General features: G+C 38.6%; 1 protein-coding gene across 1 annotated transcript in view; it reads left to right on the plus strand.

Annotated features, from left to right (window-relative positions):
* The window catches only part of grm5b (glutamate receptor, metabotropic 5b), a 62,344-nt gene that overhangs the window by 8,052 nt on the left and 29,200 nt on the right, over positions 1-25,092 (plus strand). The window contains exons 3-6 of the mRNA XM_088428373.1: positions 1,330-1,764; positions 1,843-1,957; positions 6,581-6,655; positions 6,861-7,035. Coding sequence (XP_088284499.1) covers positions 1,330-1,764; positions 1,843-1,957; positions 6,581-6,655; positions 6,861-7,035 — 800 coding nt within the window. The remainder of the gene's footprint in view (positions 1-1,329; positions 1,765-1,842; positions 1,958-6,580; positions 6,656-6,860; positions 7,036-25,092) is intronic.

The raw sequence follows: 25,092 nt of genomic DNA on the forward strand, positions 1-25,092 counted from the left end.
AAAATATGAATGTAAATAATATTTTTAATGTTCTGATCATATATTCTTTATTTAACTCAATGTTACTTGCAAATATGCATGATCAACTTAAGATAGCATGATTTATTGTTGCTTTAGTCAGGTGACTGAACAACCTTTTTGTAGCAGCCAAATAACTACAGTGTTCCCTCCCCACTTGGCGCTTCACTTTTTGCGGTCGCTGTGCTTCGGTGCTTTGCTTTTTTTTTTTGTTTTTTTTCTCCCCTCAAAAGGACCATCATTTCACAGCAGCGCATGATGCACTATAACACTCCCACGCCCAGTCCTAACGTGGTGTCTGAAGCAGTTTAACAGACCTAATAGACAATCTTGTTCAAATGAGGGCATTTTTGCTTGAAACTAAACCACCGCTCCTCTACCTTTATCACTTTAAAGGGCCGTTTTGGCAAGAACTCTACACGACTTTCAGGCTGTGTGCTTGTGGCTGTGACTAGCTGCGCAGAGATTTACTTGTGGGGGAGGGGGTGAGCAGATTGAACAGAGTCACAACACAGGCTGAGTCTGGCCCTTTAGGAACAGTTGCAATGCAATGTAGGAATGGGCGGGGGGAGGGGAATAAGGAGTGGGTGCGCTCCGTGTTGCGGCGATAGTTGAGCGTTATTGAGCGGCGCTCATCAGTCACTGATACCCTCTGCTATGTGTTTAAAATAAAATAAAGCTTGTGCCCAAAAAGGGACTGTTCAACTTCCATATGAAGGTTAGGAGCCTATTGTACGTGGGAAAGAGGGCTTGGGTGGGTTTTACTAAGAACATTTCCTACACTTTATTTATGTGCCTCCAATGTCTTTGTGGGTGGGTGTGGGGGGCAAGCAATCCTACTTCGTGGAATTCACTTTTCGCAGGGGTTTTCCTGCATGTTAGCTGCATGTTTGGTCCCATTCATAATTGCGATTACGTTGTGCTAATATTATGCCTTTTGCTTTCATTTTCATTTAATTTATTTGCAAACCAAAGTTAAAAGGAAAGGCTGGACTAGATGACTGATTGAGTGCAGTCAAGCACATTTCTGCCACATTTGATTGAGTGTGCTCACAGCTTACAGATGGCCACATGATATCACAATTCTCAATCATATAGTATAATCACCCAGCTCTGCATACATTGCCCCTCGCAAAGTAATCAACTAGTTGGAGGTCGTGAGTGGGGTTTGTCTCAATCAACGGTCCAGTTTGATATGGACAGTGGCCCAATAGTGGTCTGCGGACTGGTCATTGATGACCGCTGCTATAAAAAAAAAAAAAAAAAAGTGTTTTTAGGATTTCCTGTCAAACCCTTTTTTTCCCTGTCTAGGTGCATGAACGTAAATGTGGCGCAGTTCGAGAGCAGTACGGTATCCAGAGGGTGGAAGCGATGATGCACACGCTGGACCGCATCAACGCAGACCCTCACATCCTTCCCAACATCACTCTTGGATGTGAGATCCGCGACTCCTGTTGGCACTCAGCCGTGGCTCTGGAGCAGAGCATCGAATTTATTCGGGATTCGCTGGTATCCTCCGATGAGGCAGAGGAGTGGGGCGGCGGAAACCCATGGGGAGGAGGCGGTGGGGGCGCAGCCATGAAGTGTTCCGACCCCTCTGCCACTCCCATGAGAGGAAAAAAGCCCATTGTGGGTTTAATCGGGCCAGGATCAAGCTCAGTAGCCATCCAGGTCCAGAACCTTCTACAGCTGTTCAACATACCACAAATTGCCTACTCTGCCACTAGTATGGATCTTAGTGATAAGGTCAGACAGATTTGACCAAACCTTTGATCATCACAAAAATTATGCTGCTAATCCCTAATTTTGCTGACACATTTTCAGAGTCTTTACAAGTATTTCATGCGGGTGGTGCCATCAGATGCCCAACAGGCAAGGGCTATGGTGGACATAGTCAAGAGATACAACTGGAGCTATGTGTCTGCTATCAACACTGAAGGTAAAACATTCAAATCATTCAATAACCCTTTTCAATTTCTCCTTGAGTAATTTGACAGGGTAATGAGGCTGAATATAGTCCCGGTTCTGCCCTCTCGACGATCTTAAGGACACGCTGATTCTTGTAATACCTACAAAGATAATCTTAACAGATATTCCCACCACGACCGCTCGAAATAACATTTGTGCCGCTCGGACCTCAAATCGGGGATAATTCAACATGTTGGTTTGTTTTGGCCTGACCTCATATGCGATGTGCCCAGAGGACCCAAGAGCAAACAACCAGCGGAGAGTGACGGCCAATCAGAATGTGAGGTGATGAGATGACAAGGAACCATGATGACGAATGAAAAATCGTAACAGTCATGGTGCAACAGAAAGTTTGCGGCTGTGGTTGTTGCCTCTTTTCTGGCGGTGTGCACCTGGCGTAGTTACGCGGAAGCTGAGAGGAAGTGGATGCCTTTTCTTTTGTTAATTGAAAAATTATCTGATTTGGGGATATTTCATATTGAATTTGAATTCATAGAAAATGTAGATAGATAGATAGATATCATACCACACCACGTTTACTTAGATATTTCTTTGTGTGATTTTTATGATGTCCTCAAACATATTGTAGTGGTACTATTCAGGGGGACTGAATAGGGAAGAGTGCAAGATTGTTCAAGGGTGCTCTCAGCCCAACATTTCTGATCAAGTCAGACTATTGACCAGAAAGACGATTTCCTGACTGGGATATGTCCGTGCAAAAATTTTGTATTTTGTCCGTAATGTGACTCATTTTCAAAAGAGAGAATTAACTTAGCCCTCCTCAGTGGTTTTCTTGAAAGATGTTATGTCTCATTTATGTAACGCATCCGCCTTCTAGTTTTATTATTTGCAAATATTTTGTTTGCTTCAAGTAATGGGTCCCGCCACCATTTTTATTTGGTGCCCTTAAATACCCTTTTTTTTATGATGTTTGAACATGGAGTTTTTAACATTTATATGAAAAAGTAAAATTACTAATAGTTTGGTACATTTCTTTCTCTGAAAGATTTTCCTTTTATAGTTTGCGCGCGTGTGTTTGTGTGTGCATGTGTGTACACGCACATGTGTTTGTACATGTGTGCATGTGTGCATCTGTCAGTATTTAGGATACTTGATTGGATTCCTGTGCTGAAAATCTTGTTTGTGTCTGAGGGGACTTGTTTTATACAGGTTTATGTAGGCTGTGTGTTGGTTATGACAGACACCTTGAAACAGATATTCAAGGTCGGCTATTGCTTTCTCAAATGCAATTGGGGGGGTGAGAGAAAATGGCAACAGGGAAAAAGAGGGAGGGAAGAATTGAGAGTGGGGGTAGTCTGAGAAGAAGGCGTTTAAATGAAACGAGGAAGAGGGAGGACTGGAACATGGAAAAAGCTATGATACCAATGTGTGCATGCGCATGCATTTATGAAAGAGTGTGTGTGTGTGTGTGAGTGTGTGTGTCGTTTACGTAAATTGAGTGCTTGAGAAAGATAAGAGGATGTACAGTAACTGCAGACTGGGGATGGGGTTGGGGATTTCACACACTCATTAATTTCCAGCATTAGCATCTAGCATATGGCTTAAAGATATGCTAGAAGCGTGTATGCAACAAAGTGAGTAATACAATTTCAAATAAAACAACTGAATGGTGGCATTGATAATATTCTGTCTATATACACAGTATATCCGATTACAGAACATCACATCTTTCTTGAAATTCACAAATGACAGTGAAATAGAGTTCATCATGCCAAACGTGAAAATAAATTGGAAAACTTAGCAGTCCAACAATTCCAAAAGCATAGTAAAGTTACTAGTGAAATGTATCGACCTAATGATATGTGAATTATTGAAATCCAGTACAGTACAGGACTGTAACTTAGCTCCTCAATGCGCTACGGTGAAAAAGAAAAATCGGGAGATATCAAAATGACTGATTGATTGTGATCGCCGTTTGTTTTGGTGAGTGCAAGCCTTTTCTTTATTTATTGTTTCTATTTTAATATATTTGTGTTATTTTATTTTGTTCATATTCAATTAATAGTAAAGAAATACAATGATGTTCTTATTTTAACCTGCGTTTTGTAATATTGATTTCATAAAATTTCGTGGATATTTATTTTAAATTGTTAAATTTTTGACTGTTTTGACAGCGTCATGTATAATGACAAGTTTTAATGGCTGATGCGGGTTTATTGATGTTTAAAAGCTCCGGCAAATAGCCCGTGTAGCCCAGTAATACGTACGTGTGCGCATGGTATTTATTCGAGAGTCTGACATCACAGAAGACGTACATGTAAAAGTTATGGGCCGCCACTGATATATAAGTAGAATATTTACGATATTAATTGCTACGTGGAGCATAACAGTGTCAGTTCAATTTTGATCACACTCTTGACAACCCTTTCATTTCAGTTTGAGATCTCATTTTTCTTTACTATTGAATTGAGTCTCAATTATTTCTCTCTGTGGTCAATTCACCTCATTGGGTTTTATTGATATCAAATTTGACACATCACCCAAGTGTGATCGCACAGAAACTGATCGATATCCTTATAAATCAAGTTGTCTGCCTTTATTGCTGCTTGTTTGTGCTTATTGGCTTTCATTCAGCCACAAAGGGTGATGGAAATGGAATGTGCTGCGGAGAAAATTATACAAATGAATCTAGAGACACACAATCGCTGTCGATTTTTACCCCATACTTCAGCCGTGCCGCCTCAGATAGCCTCAATAGATGCTTTCGTTTCAGGGCATGATGCGTTTAATAAGTGCTCAGTTTTAATGAGCTTTGGTTGCAGGACTCCATAACCACGGTTATCTATGTTTTGAGGACTCGTTCTTTTACGACAGTACATATTTATACCATTTTGTTAGGTTTTTTTCACTTTATGCAAATTGGTGTCAAGCTTTTACTCTTGTATTTTGTCCGTAATGTAACTCATTTTCAAAAGAGAGAATTAACTTACCCCTCTTCAGTGGTTTTCTTGCTTTTTACAGTACCCTTTTGTCGGCCATCATCTCCCTGCACCACTCAGGTCTTGTCAGTTTGGGGTGTATTGAGTTTCCTGTTTCCGTTCAGTTCTGGTTGGGTCAATGTCATTGTCTCCAGCTTAATTGTCGTTGTTACCCCCCCAGTTACATCACTGGTTTGCTCATGTTTATTTCTGGGTTTTGTTTACTTTATAAGCTGTATTTGACTCTCCGCTTTCCTTCTTCACCGACGTAAATTTTCATACTTGAGCACATTGGCCTCCATGCTTCCCTGTGTTTGGGTCCAAAAGCCCACACTTCCTTCACACGCACCTGACAGAGAAAAGAGATGAGGACCGAACATTGAAGAGAGATGCATGTTAGAATGGGGGAATAGCAGGCGAGATGTGACAAGAGGATGAGAGTAGTAATTGAGAGGGATGGCGTGAAGTGGGAGAGGAAGGATGTCGGCGGAAACGAGACCCAAAGAACCTGCCTCTCTCATGTAAAAAGGAGACAGTCAGCCTTGAGGCAGTCGCTTGTTAAGACCAAGTGCAGCTCCTCAGGCAGATTATCGATGGAATGTGGACCGCATTGACAATTTTGACTGTATTTAAAAAAAAAATGTGTGCGAGGAAAAGTGAAAAACAGCCAATGAAAGACCAAGAAGGTCTAAGAATGAGATATCATTGGAAAATATTGCTTGTAGCAGAAATGGTGTGCACATATGTAGGGAAACGTTCAAAGCCAGAAAGAATTACACGGAGACGCATGAAAAAGATGTCTCTCACATAAATCCCTGTTGAGACTCGAGTGAAGTAGGTTACAAGCTTTATCGATTCTGATGACTTAAACTCTGTCTGTGTGTGTGTGTGTGTGTGTGTGTGTGTGTGTGTGTGTGTGTGTGTGTGTGTGTGTGAGAGAGAGAGGGAGAAAGACGTGTGTGTGTGTAGAGAGTAGGATGGTCTGCACCATCTGTCTCCTGCTCCTCTCACTGAGAGACTAATTACAGGAATTTATACTTAGCTCTGACACACTCGTCATTGCCATGGACCCCTGCATGTGCAGCGCCCCAACACACACACCCACCCATCTACACACACACACGAGTGATGATCTTCTGTCTGTTTTTTTCTTTTTCTTTTATGGAACCAGACTTTATTCCCCCAATATTTTCGCCTTTCTTGTTTAGTCACAATTTCATTCCGCCAAGGCCTATTTGAGACCACGTTCTCTCATTGATTGGACCTAATATGAGAGAGAAAAATCTTAAGAACCAATCACTGAATGATGTTCAGAGAACCCTGGTGGGATGATAGTTCTGATCTGATCTGAGCCCATAAAATGGTGAGATGAGAAGGAAAGAGCGAGAGTTTAGAACTGGAAATCCTATCATATTCTTTGCCAGTGCGTAGAACCTTTCATTTGCATAAATTCCAGGTCACCCACTTTCTTTGGCAAAGAAACGGGTGCCACAGCGGGTAGACAATTTCTCTGACACAAGTGTAAGATTAATGAATTGTATAGCTGACGAGTCAGGGAAGTGGGTCGGTTCGTCTGTCTCATGCCTTCCTGTGAGTTGTTGTCCCTGCTTCATGTTCTGCTTCATGACTTTTTTTTTTTTTTTTTGTCTTCCCAGGCAACTATGGAGAAAGTGGGATGGAAGCGTTCAAGGACATGGCAGCCAAGGAGGGCATTTGCATCGCTCATTCTGGTAGGGTACAAATAATTTAAGGATTGAAATCAATGTTACAACACTTTACATTTGAGATTACATGATGGGTTGTGTAGCACGCGTTTAAAAAATGAAACTGTTAAGTAAAAAAGGTCAACTGCAAAAAAATAAATACATGAATGCAATGCCAGCCAAAAAAAGTATTCCAGGCTGTGCTCTTCTTTGTCGGACATGTTTGCTTCAGGCAAAATTTGGAGCAATGCTGGAGAGCAGAGCTTCGACCGTTTGGTGGAAAGGCTGAGGGCGCACCTGCCCAAGGCCAGAGTGGTGGCATGTTTTTGTGAGGGCATGACTGTCCGCAATATCCTCATGGCTATGAGGCGCCAAGGACTGGTGGGAGAGTTTCTTCTCGTTGGCAGGTCAGTGAAACTGTGGTCACTAAATTGTGCACTGTTTATTGATTTAGATCAAAAAGAGGAATCAGAAATTAGTAAACTTTTTTTTGTATATGTATGTATGCATATATATATGTGTGTATGTATGTATGTATGTATGTATATATATATATATATATATATATATATATATATATATATATATATACAAGCACACGGTGCTTCTGATGCCACTCATGCCACTTGCAAATTTCACTGAGCAGAGCTGAATTATTTGCACAAAATCTACAATATAATGTACAGTAAATCGACTCTTTCCACAGTGCTCTACACACTGTAAATAAGACATCATCATCCTTTTTGTTATCGCCAACATGATGCTCACTATCAATCATGCTCCTTACCACCACCACCACCACCTCATCATCATCATCATCATCACCATGCCACCCTGCTGAGTGAGGTAAAATGTTATATGATACTGCATGGTAATTATGTGCTGTTATATACTGTGTGTGAGTGTCTTTACATATGTGTGTACATATATATATATATATATATATATATATATATATATATATATATGTATATATATATATATATATATATATATATATATGCTGTCATTGTACAATACAGCACACGACTCCAGTGTTAGATGTAGCTGCTAGCTACATGGTGTTTTCAAATGAAGTTTGACATTTTAAACAAGAAAAAAGGTCCATCTATGTAATACAATATGTAAATAACTTTGACTATCTAAATAATGTGGGCTTCTTATAAATCGATAAAAGCTGACACTAATCAAGAACAAGAATGTGTTTGACATTGTTGTTTTTCTTAATTACAAAAAATCAAATCACTTTAAAAAATAATAAAAGTTGTGCTCCACATATTGTTTTTGGAAAAGCTCATTAAAAAAAAAAAAAACACATTGTCTCCATTAGTCATGTTATGTATGAAGCAGACTGGAGTACACCATGATGATTTTTTGCCTGTCTCTAGATTGAAGCTGAAATCATTGTTAATCAAATATTTTTTAAACAAAAATCATTTTGAATTGTAAATTGGTTCTGAATTAAATCATAGAATTTAACCTAAAATTTGACAAATGATCCCATTGTTAATGTGGAAAACATGAATGCATTTAGTGTCCAAGGTTCAGCACAGTGGAAATCTTGGATTGGAATGAACATGTTTTGCATTTCTCCTGTGAATTACTCTTACCTGCTGCCTTAGTGTCCAATTTCTTTTGTTCACGGTACTTCAATGTATTAAACGTTTACCTTCGGTAACATCCATTTCATAAACAGGCTGTAGATTGGAGGCGGTCACGGGTGGATTCTCAGTTTGTCGGAGGTCTGTCGAAGGAAATCGTTAGGAGCCCCATTCTTTTGGGCAGACACTCTTTAATGTCGAGGTAATTATATTACCACAGGAGCGCACAGATGATAAAGATAATTATTCACTTACCACTGATCTGATTATACTCAGTGTTTAACACTTCTCAGCATGCCTTGCCCATCTGGGAATTACAAAATGACCATGAGGAAATCAGAGAGAATACCTCAAACAGATATGTTTGATTGAAACATTTTTGTCCTAGTTTACCCTTTGGCTCCTGCACAAACATATTGCAACCCAGTATTTTTTGTTTTTTTTTGTTTGTGTGTATTGAATCAATGCCACGTCTATACCTCCTGAATATTGATGCTGCCTACTGACTGCAATAAAATATATTCGAGCTTTGCAACTAATACATTTTGATGTACGACACATATGAAAAACAAACCCATTTGTTCAGCTGTACTTTACATGCCCACTGCATACAATCTAAAATGTTTGAAAATAAACCTTTCCATTAGGGTCAAAATTGAAAGATAGATTCATTTTCAATTTCAGCTTCATATTTTTTTTCCATGGAGTCAGTGCCTCACCAGTCCTGAACCTCACGACAGATTCTTAATATTTTCTTACTGACATGAGAAGGCACAGAAAGAAAGACATAGGACAGACTTTAAGTTACTGACTTGTACTGATTGCTGTTAAGATTATTTGTGCTCCCAGCGGGCGACAAACCTAATAATGAACAGCAGAACTGGGACAAATAGTATCTATAGTTAGAGAGTACACACAGTACGGAGTACACACAATACACTCTCCTCACTTATACTCATACATGACTGCAAGTGTATTTTTCTCTCCTGCGTCATCATACGCCTGTCAAAACATTTCTTACAGCTGTGGAAGGAAAAATAATAAAACGTTGAGATGTCTAGTTTGCTTTTTTTTTCCTTATATACTTTTCACATAACTGCAGCTCCTTAAGACAAATGCCATCTGAACCAGCCTATTGAGGATTTTCTAAATCCAAATTAAATGCAGATTTTTTTTTTTAATGTACCCCAAACTTGTATGTATATTTCGACCTTGTATGAAATGGTCCGAGAAAAAGTTTACAGAGACATGCTTCCAACACAGTATACACTGATTAGTTGGGTGGAATTATTTAAAAATGCTGGAAAATTACAGTGGAAGTACTGTTATGCCTTTTGAACAAAAGCATTTTAAACCTGAAATTTTTCAAATTGGATGACTTTAAAGTATTGCAAAATATTCGCTCGTGTAATGGTCTGAAACCAGTTGAATGTAATAGTGTCTCACTAACATTGGTTTGTTATTCTGGACGTATCAAGCAAAGATAGCAATTCAGGGGGCAGCCAATCGCCGAAAAAGACAATAACCATTCTCTTCCGATAAATGGGAACATGTTTAGTGAACGGGAGCGTGTTCTCCCTTCTTTTATCACCAAGCAGCTGCAGTCGCTCAAATGGCAATTGGGAGACTAGCTGCACCAGCAGCAACAACAAATTTAGCTAAAAGTGCCTTGTGTACCTGCAAGATCAATAATAAAACAACAGCTGAAAGCTCAACAGCTAATTCCACCCTCCATACATTGGGCAACTGAATTAGGTACAGGATGACAACCAAGATGTCATTTTGTGTCTTCACAAATGACAGAGTTTATATTCATTTCTGTTTTTCCTAACATATTTCAATGTCATTTAACACAATTATGGTCAAATTGGTCAGGCATTTTTTTCAATGTGTTTAGACCGCTTACAGTACAAATACAGTTAAAACTTTGCTCCTTGTCTGTGACTGAAAAATAGCTTCTGTTTTTGAAAAGGTTTTTGTGACCACTGCGCTAAATGTTCATAGTAGCAGAAAATCATGACTAAATCTCTGGATTTCGCACCAATGGAAGGATTTATTGCTGTCAATTAAGACAAAAGAACCAATATAAAAACCCAGTTTTCGGGTTGGCATCAGTTTACCAATATTGTGTTTCTCAATGATCAAAGCAGTAACTAATTCCGTCTATGTTCTTCCCCGTGGCCATTTGGCATGATTGGCAGGGGGAGTCTTTGAATCAAAAGTCTAATATCTGATTCTCTCTAGTGGACACAGTGTGTGTGTGTGTGTGTGTGTGTGTGTGTGTGTGTGTGTGTGCTTTCAGTCTGCTGTTTCCATGGAAATATTTCCTTCAATATTTGAATGCATTTCTCACTGGGGTGGGATGCAGCACATAATTATGTGAATGTTTGCAAGCGTGGGCACATCACAATACTGTACACTCATGTAGAGGTACAATGTGTGTTTTTTTTTTTTTTTTTGCGTAACTGACTAATAAGATATGTGCAATACTTTGACACTTTGTCATTACTTGTTTACAACTCGACAAATTCAGTCTAGTCCTATGCTTCTGTTGGGCGGCACGGTGGAAGAATGGTTACCATGTCCGCCTTGCCGTTCAGAGATCCTGGGTTCAATTTTATCTCGCTTGGCCTTCCTGTGTGGAGTTAGCATGTTCTCCCTGTGCCTGGATGGGTTTCCTCTGGGTACTCCGGCTTCCTAACCTAAAAAAAAAAAAAAAAAAAAACATGGACAGAAGATGCATTGGACACTAAGTTGTCCTTAGGTGTGATTTTGAGTACGAATGGCTGTTTGTCTTTGTGTGCCCTGTGATTGGCTTGCAACCAGTCGACGCTGTCTTTTGCTTGATGCCCGAAGACGTCAACGTAAGTTGGGGCTGCAGGGAATATGCATTTTTCTGGGGGTAACTCCTGAGTGAGAACTTTCATCCCTGCACAGAAGCGTATTTCTCCTGAAGAGTATCAACACATAGGGATATTGTATTGGCACTGCGTTAGCCCTGTGTCAGTTCAATTGGACACCTGATGGATTTTACTTGCATTGCACCCAATTTATAAACTATCATATATCCCTGTATTGTATGTTATCTTTTATTTTTTTTTTTAATCCTAGTCAAAATATCTTTGAACTATACAGTCGGTTAATTATATCAAAGTGTCAATGTGAACATTAGATATTTTTTTCATAATTGTGAATGGTGTTGATTATGTGGGATTATGTCTTCAGCAAGGATTTAAAAAAAAAAATCCAATGCATTTTATTTATTTTGGCTGTAATTTTAATCTGTTTTCAAAGCTGAAATAATGTATGTATTTCATATCAAAGTGATTAGTATATAAATTGCTTTATTGAGACATTTTCAAAGCGAAACTTCATGCATAGTAAAACATGTGATAGCTCATAATGTTATAGAATTGCATCATCATCATCAAGTGTGTTGGTTGTAAAAATACTTAAAATTATATATTACTATTATTAAATATTACTCAAATAAAGATCATCAAATAAAATGTAGCTGCTCAAGTCTGCTCTGGGAGATGAACTCATGGTAAAAATGTAGGATAGAGATCACAGTGCATTCAAATCTATGAATTCGACACATGCGCCAATGCATTGGTGTTTCTGGACCCATCACTTGACAAGATCACCACCAGACATTAACAGAAGCCTAGGGGCTGATTGAGACGGAAGGTTCAGATGTTTGTTGATTTAACATTACCATAACATCGATGCTAATGTCCTTTAGCAAGTCTACACACAGGGATTTACATTATGGGGTTTAAATTTGTAGGCAGCCCACGTGATCTCAAGACGTAAAAGCTGCCACGGTCACAAACGATATGTTTGAAAGGCAGTCTCCAGGTGCCAACTTCACAGCTGTCATTTGTGATTGCCCCGTCCAACTTTATATCATCTGCTTGCAGTCCCATAGAAACATACTTTGCATGCTTTGATCTTCTGCATGGACTCCAGCAATGCTGGTCCTACCTCTGCAATATCAAGTCCTGCAATGATTTGACCGGGACTGAGAGGAACTGCTCCATTTGTCAGGTAGCTAGTTATAGCTATGATCACATCCAAAAAAGTGCTGACGTTTCATTTCCTCACAGTGAATTTACACGACAAGCTCCATATCGCAGATGGCAAGGGAGAAAAGGTGCTAAAGAATAGTAGTTTAGCTATTTTAAGAGTTTTGATGAGTTCAGATGTAATTAAAGTACTATATGTGTGATGGGTAAAATTGTATACTAAAAAATAATAATCTCTTTTTAGTACTTTGAGTCCTCAATCTATCCCCCTCAAGGAAAATGGGTTCCCTGTACACCCATTTCAACCTTCAATTCTCTCCTCCTCTTCTGGAATCCACCTTATATTGTTTTTATATGAACTCCAGCAAACCTTGTGGTGTTTACTTCCCAAAACAATAATGCAAATCTGTCTGCAATTCCATAACATGTATTTTTGTCAATCTCAGATGAAAGAGTGTAATTCACGTTTCACTGCTTTTGCAGTAGATGCTGTGCCAGCTCAAATGCACATTTGTACTAACACATACAGTAGTCCCATAATTGTCACACACTTAAATTACTCTGAGAACCCTCAAGCCCCTATCCTCTGATAGTTAAGCTCGTCTCACTTTTACATGTGATTATGACAAGCTCTGTTTTATGCAATTTAATCAGAGGAATTATAAATATGAACTCTTTTTTTAAATTACATTTCATAAGTGTTTAGAATTAAACATGGGAATACGTAAGAAGGCATAATGAATGGAGAGGTGATTTTTCGAACCGTACACGTCTGAGTCGTGAGAGAAGTATCTCTCTGTAGTACTCCAACGGGTGGTGAAATCAATACTTTGTCTATGACCGACCCCTGGAAACTCGTAAGACATACACTACACCAGGCAGCCACATACATTTATATTTCACACGGAACCAAAAACTCCAAATTGCCCATAAGTGTGGCTGTGAAATTTTGTGTTCCTCTGGGTCAGCATCTGTGATTGAAATTGCAATTTAGTCTGCTCAGCTGGGACAGTGTTCAGTGATAGCTGCAAATGACCAAACTAAACTTTTCCTCGACTGTGTGATTTTCTTTTTTTTTTGTTCAATTTAAGATGCTCAAATAATAAAATGGACCTTTTTATTACATGTATTATTTATTATGACCAGTTATTAGGAAATTGTACATTTAATCACTATATTGCATATGAGCCAGACTATTTAATCACAGTGGGCATGCTGCACATAAGACGTATTTTGTGGAGCGCTCGTTACAGCTGGGTCTTTGACATTTTGATTCAAGATAGCATTATAAGTGGATGTAGCGCAATTAGTGGTGCACATCCATCTTCAACTGCCCTGTGAAGTCACCGTGACGTACTGTGGCTGTTTCAAAGGATTAACAATGGCTGTGTGTTAGGGAGGACTGAGCAATTTTACTTTTTAGTATTATCAAAACCTTTTTGTCATATTTGTGGATTTAAAATGTGATTGACAGCTTTTTTTAACAGTTTCAAATGTTTCATTGGATTTGAAAGAGTAAGTAATTCACACCATAACTTGATTCTACCTTGACTTCATGTGTAAGTCGTCAGTTTGGCTGAAGTTGCACATTCAATGGAACTGAACAAAATGTGAAAGAATTCTTATTGCCCATGGTGATTTCTTTCTTGTTCCTATAGTGTCTCTGTACTCCTCTTTCTCCCGCTGCTACTCTTCTTTTCACAATTTACCTTACTCTCCGCAAGTATCTTTCAATGTTTCCACTCTCCAGGTTTAACCTGAAGGGATGTTTCATAGAGGAGAAAATTATTTGTTCGGGCCAAAAGGAGACCTGCATTTGTCAGCTAAGTCTTTTACCATCGAATTAAATTACGGATAAATATGTATCAACATTTATTGATGATGGCTTGTATTCATTTTTCAAGTTAGGAATAATCAATACAAGCCATTCATGGTTTAGTTTTGACTTTTGTCTTGTCAAGAATTTTGTCTTGTCAAGCTAGTCACCTGCGTGATTTGCTTGACTTTGTTTGTACTAAGGCAGGGGTGCTCAATGCATCGCCCGCAGTCCGCCAGTTGACCACCTCGTTTTTGTTGATCCCCGGCATGATATTGCACTCCCCCTTCCAAAAAAATCAGTGGAAAAAAAAAAGTACATCAATCGAGAAAAAATGTCAAACATAAAAAAAGTCACTCCTTGATTTTGTTTTGTTACGACCTGATTTGACAGTGTGACAACGTCCTGTGAACGTGATTTCTAAACAGCGCTGTATCGTTCAAATTGGAGCTTGCTCACTTTGTGAGCAAAAGATGATTAGGTTAGTTGAGGGTTGTCGCGATTATGCTTCCACGAATAACTTGAAAATAAAGACGTACCAAGGCCTTTTGTGTCATACATTACTTGACTGTACAGTTAATTTTGAAGCATTGGCTAGCATCCTCACAATGTTCAGTGACTTTACAGGGGAGAGCATTGCCCCGTATGCTCTTAACACTTCTCAAAAATTGATTGAAAGTGATTGCAGGGATCGTGGACCCAGGTGCAGGGAGGTTCTGAGACTTGGGGTGCAAGTTAGAATCCATAGTTTATTAGTCGAAGGGCAGGCAAGAACAAAAAATGGGGAAAGCAGCGCGGCAAAAAAGCTCCAAAAAACAAAAGCAGCCAGGTGAAATGGGAAAACTCTAACTGGCAGGTTGGCATGAGAACACACAGACGAAAGGCAGAGGACTGGTGACATGAGACTATGATCCGAAAACTTGCAGGAACTAAACAGGGTTTTAAATTCTTTCGCACAATTAGACAAAGTTGCAAAAGCTGGGAGAGAGCAATCGACAGGGGAACCTGATTGGTTCTCTCAGAATTCCCACAAACAGAAAAGAACAGACGCCTCCCTCCCCCCAGAATAAACCCAAAACCCAACAGAACATGACAAGTGGATTCTCTCAGGGTAGTCCTTCCCACTCCCACCACAGCTTAATGTCCATCCTGTCCCTGTATACATGTCAGACTTAAGTCGCTATGTTCAAATGTTTCCAGAATGGATTAATTGCACTCTTATGCTGCCACAGACATCCTTTCAGCTTTTTCCACACTGTTCCCACTTCAGAGAAAAGGTGATGATGACACTTGTAGCAATTAATCAGAACTCAACTTCAAAAAGCCCCACAATTTTAAGTGGGTCCCAGGCTTCTTAATGTCTGTGACATGATTTGATCAAACTACATTGAGAATCAAGAATGTCATTTCGAACGTAAGGGTTTATAACTTTTTTTTTTCTTTTAGTCAACATTGAGAAAGTTTACAAATCTTAATTGTGGATTTTGTGTGAGACAGCATAATTTATCACAGGCAAGACTTATTTAAATGATGGTTTTCTGAAAAGTGGCAATTGTTTTTTATTTGGCTGGGCAGCTTTAACCAATACCTAGAATTCACATACATTATCCATCTTGCACTATGACATTTTACTTGGTGTGCCCAATAAAAACAGATATCTGTATTGTAGTTTGTGTGGTCTTAGTTCAAGAAGACTGCTTGCCTATTATTGTGACTTTCATCCATCCATCCATCCATCCATCCATCCATTTTCTATAACCGCGTCATCAAATGATTGTTTAGGACCAATTTATGCAGAAATCCTGGTAATTCCAGATGCTTTAGATACATTTTCTTGAATCTGTCCATCTCACCATTGCAGGAAATGTTTCCTCTTTTTACAGCACCCCAAACGTAGAAATGCCGTAAATTAGAATAACAATAAAGGATGAAGATGGATGGAAGAAGCAGAATAAGAAGTCAAATGAGTAAAAAAAAAAAAAAAAAAAAAAGGCTCTTCTAGTTGTCAGTCCTGTTGTTGTCCCAAACATTATTTGGTCTTTAGTATTCTGAGAACTCACGTTAATATTTTTCTGCACATAGTTATGCGTTGCGACTAAACTATGTCTACTTATTTATTCTTTTTCAGAAGCCACACATCATTGATATAAATGATCACATTAAACATTCTTTTAAAAAAAAAAAAAAAAATTGTTTCAAGCATGCCCATGACTGTGTTAATATGTCCCTAGCAGTTGAGAATACTCTTTCGGATGGCACATAGTGTATGTGGCAGGAATAGAGGTCCCACTACACTGTCCCGTGTGCCACACATGCCAGCATAGGATACTGTTGTGTTCTTCAACGGAAAACAAAACAGATTTGTGACGTCACTCGCGTTTGTGAAAAAAATACGACAAAAACCAAGGACACATCTATTGTCATTATCAAATGCAATGAAACCTCAAGATACGGTCGCTTGTGTGCAGTTTTTTTTCTTCATATTACCAAAACTACTAAGCATGTAAAAGACAAACAAAACGAAATAGAACAACATTTGAAATCTCAAAATTCCCATTTGAATTGAAGATATATCTACAACGGCAAAAACAAAGGAAATGCTAACTTCGTATCATAAAGTTTTCTTTTTCTGCTGTTTGCAGCATTGCCTCACTCGAATGTAATGTGCTGTAACATTTAATAAGGTGTTTTCGAAACGCTTGGAATGATTTACATGTAAAACACGAGTCATAATATGACAAAAATCATGATATGAAAGCCACTCTGGAGCGGTTTGATTAAAAAAAAAAAAAAAAAGGAACATTCTAAAAATGGCATTTCAAAACCGATACGTGAAATATTGTATTGCAATTTGTGTGCAGCACTAGCTGCTTTGAAGTGACGGTCCTTTAAAAAACAAAAACCAAACACGAAGCAGCAAGACTGCAAAAAGTGAAACCCAAGTGGTGAGGGAACACTGTTTTTATTCAGAAATATGCATCTCCTTTTTCTTGTCTTTTTTGGTAATACCAATATTAACATTCCAAATATTATAAACCATGAGATTAACATTCCAAATATCAATTTCCCTTGATATTAGAAAAGGATTATATCTGTGCTAATACAGAAAAATGCAGGACACAAATATCCTCTTTTCTATCTTGGTTTTTAGTTACTCTATTGAATTACTTCCTTTCTTTTATCTTATATCTTATAATTTCCTTTTCTTTTGTGCTCATCTCATTCATCAGACATTTGAAAGGCAGCCTAACAAAGTGTCGTGCATGGTCATACTATTCCTGAGTAGGAAATTAATTGACCCCTAATTTAGCCCAGGCACTGAACTCGGAAAAGGTAATTAAATGAAGCATGAACTGTGATGCCCCTGAGAAAGAGCGGAATTTGTAAGGTAGGAAATATGGAGGAAGGTAGCATTTTTTAAAAAAAATACTGTTTTTCTGCCATGCTAATAGCATAGACGAAAAGAGCACATTATAGGCCCGGTAAAGTATTGTCGACCTAAACAAAAATCTTATAAATACACTATATTAATTGAGCTTCACTTAATTCACTGCATAACATTTGGTTTGGATCAGTGCTTCCCAATTATATTCTGCCTATCCCCCGCCCCAGGAAAGAGAAAACCTTTTATGCCCCCCAACTCGACAGGCTGACTACAAATAAGACTATTATCTATAAAATTTGTATAAGTATACCTAAACTTGTATCCTTTTTAACATTAACAAAATAAAACGCAATGTAAATCAACTTTCAACAACTGTTAATTATTTGTACAGCGCTTATATGGGTTACAGCTTAGTCTAAAACCGAAACAACCTTTTGCATTAAAGTACTTATTTGTACAAGTAAGTATTTGGCGAACGTTCCACTGTTGATATTTACATACTGTAATGTACTTTACAGTTTGATTCAGCAAACAATTTGGCATAATTTAAAGGACATAGTGACAGATCTGAAGTCTAGTAAGAAACTGATACCCTGTCACCAACCAATTTCACCCTATTTTGCCTTCGTTTTTTTCCGTTCTCTCCTGGTGAGCTCAGTGGTACAGTATGTGTGCTGCATCACAGCCCACGCAAGCTTGTTACCATAGCAACCCCTGAGACTGAAAGCAAGGAAATAGAGTTTGAGGGAGATTGTTAGAAAAAGATGGCGAAAAAAGGATGTTGCTTGTTTACCATGGCGATTAAAGCTTTTCACCACCAAACAGTTTGACATTTTCTTTTGCCTTAGTTTCAACTTTCTTTAATTTTTTTTTTTTTTTTAACCTTTTAAATAAACGTACACAACGTGCAAAAACGTACTGGCCTCTGTTTGGCCCAAACTCGCAACACAGGGAAGCGCAAGTTTATTGAGGACAAAGGGATGGCAAAGACTCTGTCTGTGGTATGTAATACCACTGAGATGGGGGTGGGGGTTAGGGAGCAATTAAAGTCCAGTATAACTCACGGATAATTTGCTGTAGAGTTTCCTGGTTCTCTCTTGGACACATGCACACACACGATTCTGTGGGTGATAAGCTGGATGTGTCGTTACTAAGCATTAGCTTCACTACTCCGCTCTAATCCTTGCTGTCAAACATGAATTTTGAGTTTGTGCGTTTGTGTGCAGCTTCAACCTGTATAATTATTGGCCACGTGTAAAGCGGACAGTGTCTTCGGATGCTTCGTTGTTGGCAGCCGCTGGTCCACCTTTAGCCTGCAAAAGATTGTCAATTAAGGGCTTGTGTGTACATGCACTCAAAAAAAGGTTTTTGATGTCATGCACTATAATGGTGGTAAAAAGAACGGATTCGTAGATGAAGTGTGATTTTGTTCACCTCACCAGTGTTTGATATTAACACTATACATGAGCAACTCTTTTTATTGTACCATTGGATAATTTACTCATACTAAAATAGTTACTCAAATAGTTCTTGTTACAGTGGGTCCCCGTGTTACGAGATTAATCCCTTCCGCAGTTGGGCTCGTAGGGCGCAGTCACCGTATGACGGGCAATCCAAACCTTTGTTTAATAGCTAATGCGTTTAGAACCCCAGGTAAAAACATCAAAATTGTACATACATATTAAAAATTGGTTATGCCCATATTGCTCCAGCATCATTTCCATAAAAATCATCTTCTTACTTCTCTCTTGATCATCACTAGCAATTTTTGGACCCATGGGTGACCGTTTCAACTTTTAATTAAGCAGTAAAATGCACTATAAATACAGTTTTGTAACCACTCACAATCGAACAAAGCTTTACCGTTACGCCATTTTGAAATGAGTGACGCCGACCAATATCAGACCAGAATTGCAGTGATGCGTTGCAGGGAAGCAAGTGTGATAGCAACTGAAAATAAGTCTAATTACCTAAAAACGCCTGCAGATGGAGACGAAACAACACAAATACAGCCAGGCCCCTAGGGTCATGACAGTTGTTTTTGTCGCAAGACTGGGGAAATTCCATAAAGAGGGGATGAAAAAACTCAGTATTCCACATCGCAACATGAAAATAACATAAGCCAGGGACACTGTAACACGGGGGTCCACTGTACAGCTAAGCCCCTCGGGCCATGACCGATATTTTTGTCGCAAAACTGGGAAAATGCCATAAAGAGGGGATGAAAAAACTCAGTATTCCACATCACAACATGAACATAACATAAGCCAGGGACGCTGTAACTGTACTCATCCCCTGTGCAGTATCTAAATTCACCTTCAGTCAACTCTCAGACTAGAGCAATCCTTTTGAAAGTCCAGAACATGACTTGGAGTTTGAACAGATAGAAGTCCTTCAGTAAAACAAGACTGAGTGTAAGGTAAGGGAAGTGAATATCTCCAACGCGCTTGACAAGCAGAGATGAGAGGATAAAATAACGGAGGGAGCCAAAGGTAACCGTGGTGATAAAGATTATGGAGTGTCTCGGAAAGAGACCGATGTTAAACTCATATTATATTACCTCTGTTAATACAATAGCCGCCAAGCCAAATTTAAAAATGACACCTCCCTCTTGTGTGGAAAAGAAAAGGTCTGTCAAGGGTTTTTGGTCTTGAAGACAGGTGTCAAACTCAAAGCCCAGTGCCCAGATACAGCCCGCTGCATCATTTTATCAAACAAAATAATGTGTCTGTAACTCAATGTTGTTTGAAAGCTTGATTTGTTATATTCCTTTTGAAAAAAAAAAACTCTTTTAATGTAATGTTTTGTGTAAATATAATTTGCTGAGAAAAATCAAATCATCATACTGATGCTATCTGTTCGCAACATTGGAACTTTTGGAGACAGAAAGTAAATCCTAACTGAAATAATGTAGTGGCACTTGTGTGCATTCCCTCTCATAACTGGGGGGGTGGCTGTGTTCAGAATAAAACTCATGCTAAAAGGCTGCTAGCACACACCTGTCACCCTTTAATGTGCCACAGTTTAAACCCAAATCGAACCCTAACTTGACTTTTTCTTTGGTTATTATTATTCACACATCAGCTACTCATCAACTGTATGGTACTTACTCACACACATTTGTTGACTTTATGTGATCATATTCCATTTGCTGTTCTCCTAGCGCTTCCGCAAACTCCCAACTGTCTGCCACTTGTCATGGTCGCAAGTGTTTCTAGAGCTATTCTACAATATAAAGTGCACATCAAATCATAAAGTTGGGGCGGGGGCTGTGTTTCTGTTATTCTACTATGCATACCGAACTGCAATAGTCGAAACTCACTTGGGCAGTTTTCATAAATTGGTCCATTTCTAATCATAAAATATTTCTAATCAATATTGTCAAATGACAATATTTCGGAAACCCCGCCCCTCCGCGCGGAATTCATGTGGACCATCTTAAAAAACCACATCACAAACATATGGACGGGGCTTTCTGTCGCTGTTGTAGTTTTTGTCCACTTTTTTTTTTTTTTTTTTTAATCGCGCGAAGAGAGGAGAGGGGAGGGGAGCGGAGCAAGCTTGCTGTGCACGGTATGGAAGAGTACTACATGAGTACGCTGCCAGGCGCTAGACCGCACAAGACCACAGATTGGATAATTTCCCATGGCACACCTGACAATATCTCGCGGCACAGTGGTTGAAAAACACTGCTCTACCTCCGTTATATACAGTTGTGTTCTTTGTATGTCATTGAGTCCATTTACCGCCACCTAGAGTACGGGAGATTATCTGACTGCGAGGGAAAGCCGCACCGAGTATAAAGTGCTGCAAAACGTGTGCCGGCGCGTCAAGCATTAACCAAGCTAGACTTTGCTGCAGGCTTGTTTTCGCTATAGTGAATTTCATTTGCTAGGCAAATGCAGGGGGAAAACATTCATATTATGTAACGGGGATTTTTCCTTGTGGGGGGGGGAGTAAAAAAGAGATTATGGGAGATTTCGTTGTAGTCAAGTTTTACTCTATACATATTTCTTTCAGTTTTCAAAGTTTTCATTTTATTGGGCAGACTGCAAGAAAATTAACAAGCTAGCGTGTAATTGTAAACATAAACAGGAGAGGCCCTTTTGTTACAGCTGGAGCTAGGCTAGGTTAATGAAACGCATGCAGCTCGTGTTAAGTTTGGTGGTTGGCATTAATTGTTTTGCAGTATTTACAAACTGTCTCTGTCTTATATGCCTAATATTTTACCATTCTTTTATTCAACGGGGAAACCAAAATATCGCCTCACTGGTGATTTGAAAGTAATGAGTGCATCCTGGATTTCTCCTGGAGAGCTGATTTATTGAGTGTTTTGGTATTCCAATAAAAATATTTGTGTCTTTTTTATTTGGTCAAAAACACTTATAATCAAAAAAGACCAAATAACACATTTTCACCTCATAATGAATGACCAATTTTTATAATTTTTTTGAAAAATCAACATTTTTTTTTTCACTTAAATTTAAACTTTGAGATGTTAGACTGCTCCCCTTCCCATATATATATTTTTTTCTGACAGCTTTTTTGCAACTGATGTCAGATGCACAGAAGACGTATTTGACTCAGCCTGGTATGTTCTATAGTGATCAGAAGCAACAGCAACCGTGTTAGGATGTCAGGATGTGTGCAGTCCTTTTCAGCTATTACGATAACCTGCCTCTGAAAAGTAATGCGACTGTTCTCCAGGGCACTCGAGTGCTGCTGGCTATTGGCTAATTTATGATAAACGCTGAGCTCAACAGGCACTGTGCATTTAAATGTCAGTGTAATTAAATAATTCTTTTTTGCGGGTGAACTCACGATTGAAAATGAGTTCAGAACAACATTGTGTTCCTTACACCGAGAGGGAAGAACAATTTGCGCAGTAGAAAGTGTTGGCAACGTTGCGACATGCTTCTGGAGATACTTTCAAAATAAATAGTCTTCGTACTAGATCTCGTCCCATCCCTACTAATTAAGTACTCTTAATGGCCCACAACCTGTCTTGGTAAGGCTAGCATAGTTGTGCTTTTCACAGCTTACCTCACTTTGTGGGATTTGTAGTTTTGAAAAAAACAAAACAAAACCCTAACCCTATATATATATATATATATATATATATATATATATATATATATATATATATATTTATATTTATAAATATGAACTATGCTAAGTATTAAAGAGATTAAATTACAAAAAGATTTTTTATCTTGTCTTTAAAAGGTTTACAATACAATGCAGATTAAATGATTTGTACTGGTTTTAGGCTTAAACCAACCTTTCACTGGATGTGTAATGAGTGTAATGAGCTACATTTAAAATGGTAAATCCATATTTCCAGTCATGGTTGTGAGAGTGATATGAAAGTAATGCAATAGTAGTGTAATACATTACATTTCAAATTCAGTAATATTGTAATGCAGCTGAGTACTTTGAAATGACAGTAATAAGTAATAAATCATTACAGTTTTGAAGCAACTTGCCCAACACTGTGCAATAACATTTCACGCATGGGTACTACAACAGCCCGAAGAAACATGTTGCGGTAATTCCTTCTTTAAAGTGCGAACAAAACTTAACAATAATCCAGTTTGTTCCATGGATACATTTTGCAAAACTGCTTCTGTTGTCCATGGGGTATCTGACACTGGGGAGGAAACTAGCTGGTAGGTTTATAATCCACCAGGTGCTTGAGCTGCAATAATAACAATAAAGCGCTTCAGTAAGGGCATTATATAATACCCAAAATGCAAGTTAAGTGCATCCTGCATGGCATGCGGTACTTTCTAATTGGTTTTCATTTCGAAGTCTGTATGGATGTATCCCCCGTGGCTTTCTCTGTGCTTTTTGCTTTTGTTGACCTTTATTGTCATCATATTTCTTATTTTCCCACTATTCCTGTCAAAATTAATTTGTCTGGTAAGGAAAAAAATAGAAATACATTTTTATTGGACTCTAGGATTTGTTCCCCTGGAAAATTTCAGCTCTTGATGTATTATACTATCTCCCATTCAAAAATCTCAAGTATCATGGCTAGTGTATTGATTCGCATGGCTGACTGTCACACAGTCCACGTGGACTGGTTCCCACTCAGTGACTGTGCAAATTTATGTATGAATGGTTGTGTGTTTTTCTGTGTGTGTCCTCTGATTAACTGGCCCAAAGTCACCTAAGATGGATCAAGTTTGCCCTCATAACTGTAAGCGTATGGACAGAAACCCGAATAGGGAGTCCTGTATATCATTATATATCAGTTAGCAAGATTGATTCAAACGCCAATGCATTACTACAAGATGCTTTTATCTCATAACAGAACTTTGAACCAATGAGATAAAAACCATGGAAAGAAAAACAACCATGCATTGATTTGCTTGCTGTGTGAGCACGAGTGTCCTGCAAGTACCCCCACTGCCGTTCTGTCGATCAGAGGAGCCTATTCGTGGCAACAATATTTTTCATTAACAATATTTTTCAGGAAGGGAATAGCTACAATGGTATTTCTCAGCCTTTATGACAATACTATAGAAAATAATAGCCATAACAAAGGTGATATTGGCAGAAAAGATCATGTGTGTAATGAAGTGTGACATCCGTAGAGAGTGAAACTAGACCAGCTGCTGGGGGAATAAATGTGGGATGTTCGTCTTCCAGCGTTATTGATTGTCATTTTTATATTTAATTGTCAGATCAGTTACAATAAAAACAACTTCACTGTGCCCATACATACTGGCCTTGAATCATTTCTGTGACGCCAGTAGAATTCTGGGAGACCGTTCTGATATATACTGTATAATGGCTATATAGATTTAGGGAAATTCCTCATATTATTTCAATGTACTCGAAGTTATTAAAACCGTTCTTATTGCCTTACAGGGCATCATCATCTGTGCATGAAACATTACTTGAATTATTGTGTGTTTGTGGCACATGTTCTCTCCCAACTTCCAGTGTCTCTCGACGGGGTGTTTTCTTTTTACACTGATTGAATAGCTTTCTATTCCTCTGCAATTGTTGAACTGCTAATTGTTTTTCTCCCAGCAATTGTGTGGGAATACTGGATAATGCTTATGCTCAGCTGGAATTCAACAAAAGAAATCGTAAGACTCGCACTATGCCACAAGTATAAATTCACAGGTACTAAAATGGGTAACTCGAAGTATTTGAAAAATGCTGTCAGAACAATTGTAATCGCCATTACTTTTTAGCTAATTCGAAGAGTATTACATCAATGTGTCCCAAACTTTGGCTTGGGCTAGTAAGCTAAAATTATGGGCTGCTGGTACAGTTCAGTTTCACTCCGTGAAAGAAGAATGTGCGGCAGCACAAGAGTTTTTAGGAAATTATCATTACAATAATCATGGCGGTGAAGTATTGGCAGTACTGTACTGACGCAGAGCTAAATATTTTGCCAAGAAACAAAATTTGTGCACCCCAATTTTTTTATCCAGTTTAGAACATTTTTGCTAATATTTGGAAGTGTGGAGCTGCCAAGGAGAAGTCAACATTTTTTGCCAGTCAAACGTACTTGTACTACGTTGCAAATTACATTTCCACTATCCCACTATTCACATGTTTGTTTTAGTCGAGAGCGAACGATAAAGTGTAAGAGAGGTGAATATGTTCATGTGCAA

Source organism: Hippichthys cyanospilos, chromosome 11 (assembly GCF_059441005.1).
Source record: "Hippichthys cyanospilos isolate Australia breed blue-spotted pipefish chromosome 11, RoL_Hcya_1.0, whole genome shotgun sequence".
NCBI classification, from domain to species: domain Eukaryota; kingdom Metazoa; phylum Chordata; class Actinopteri; order Syngnathiformes; family Syngnathidae; genus Hippichthys; species Hippichthys cyanospilos.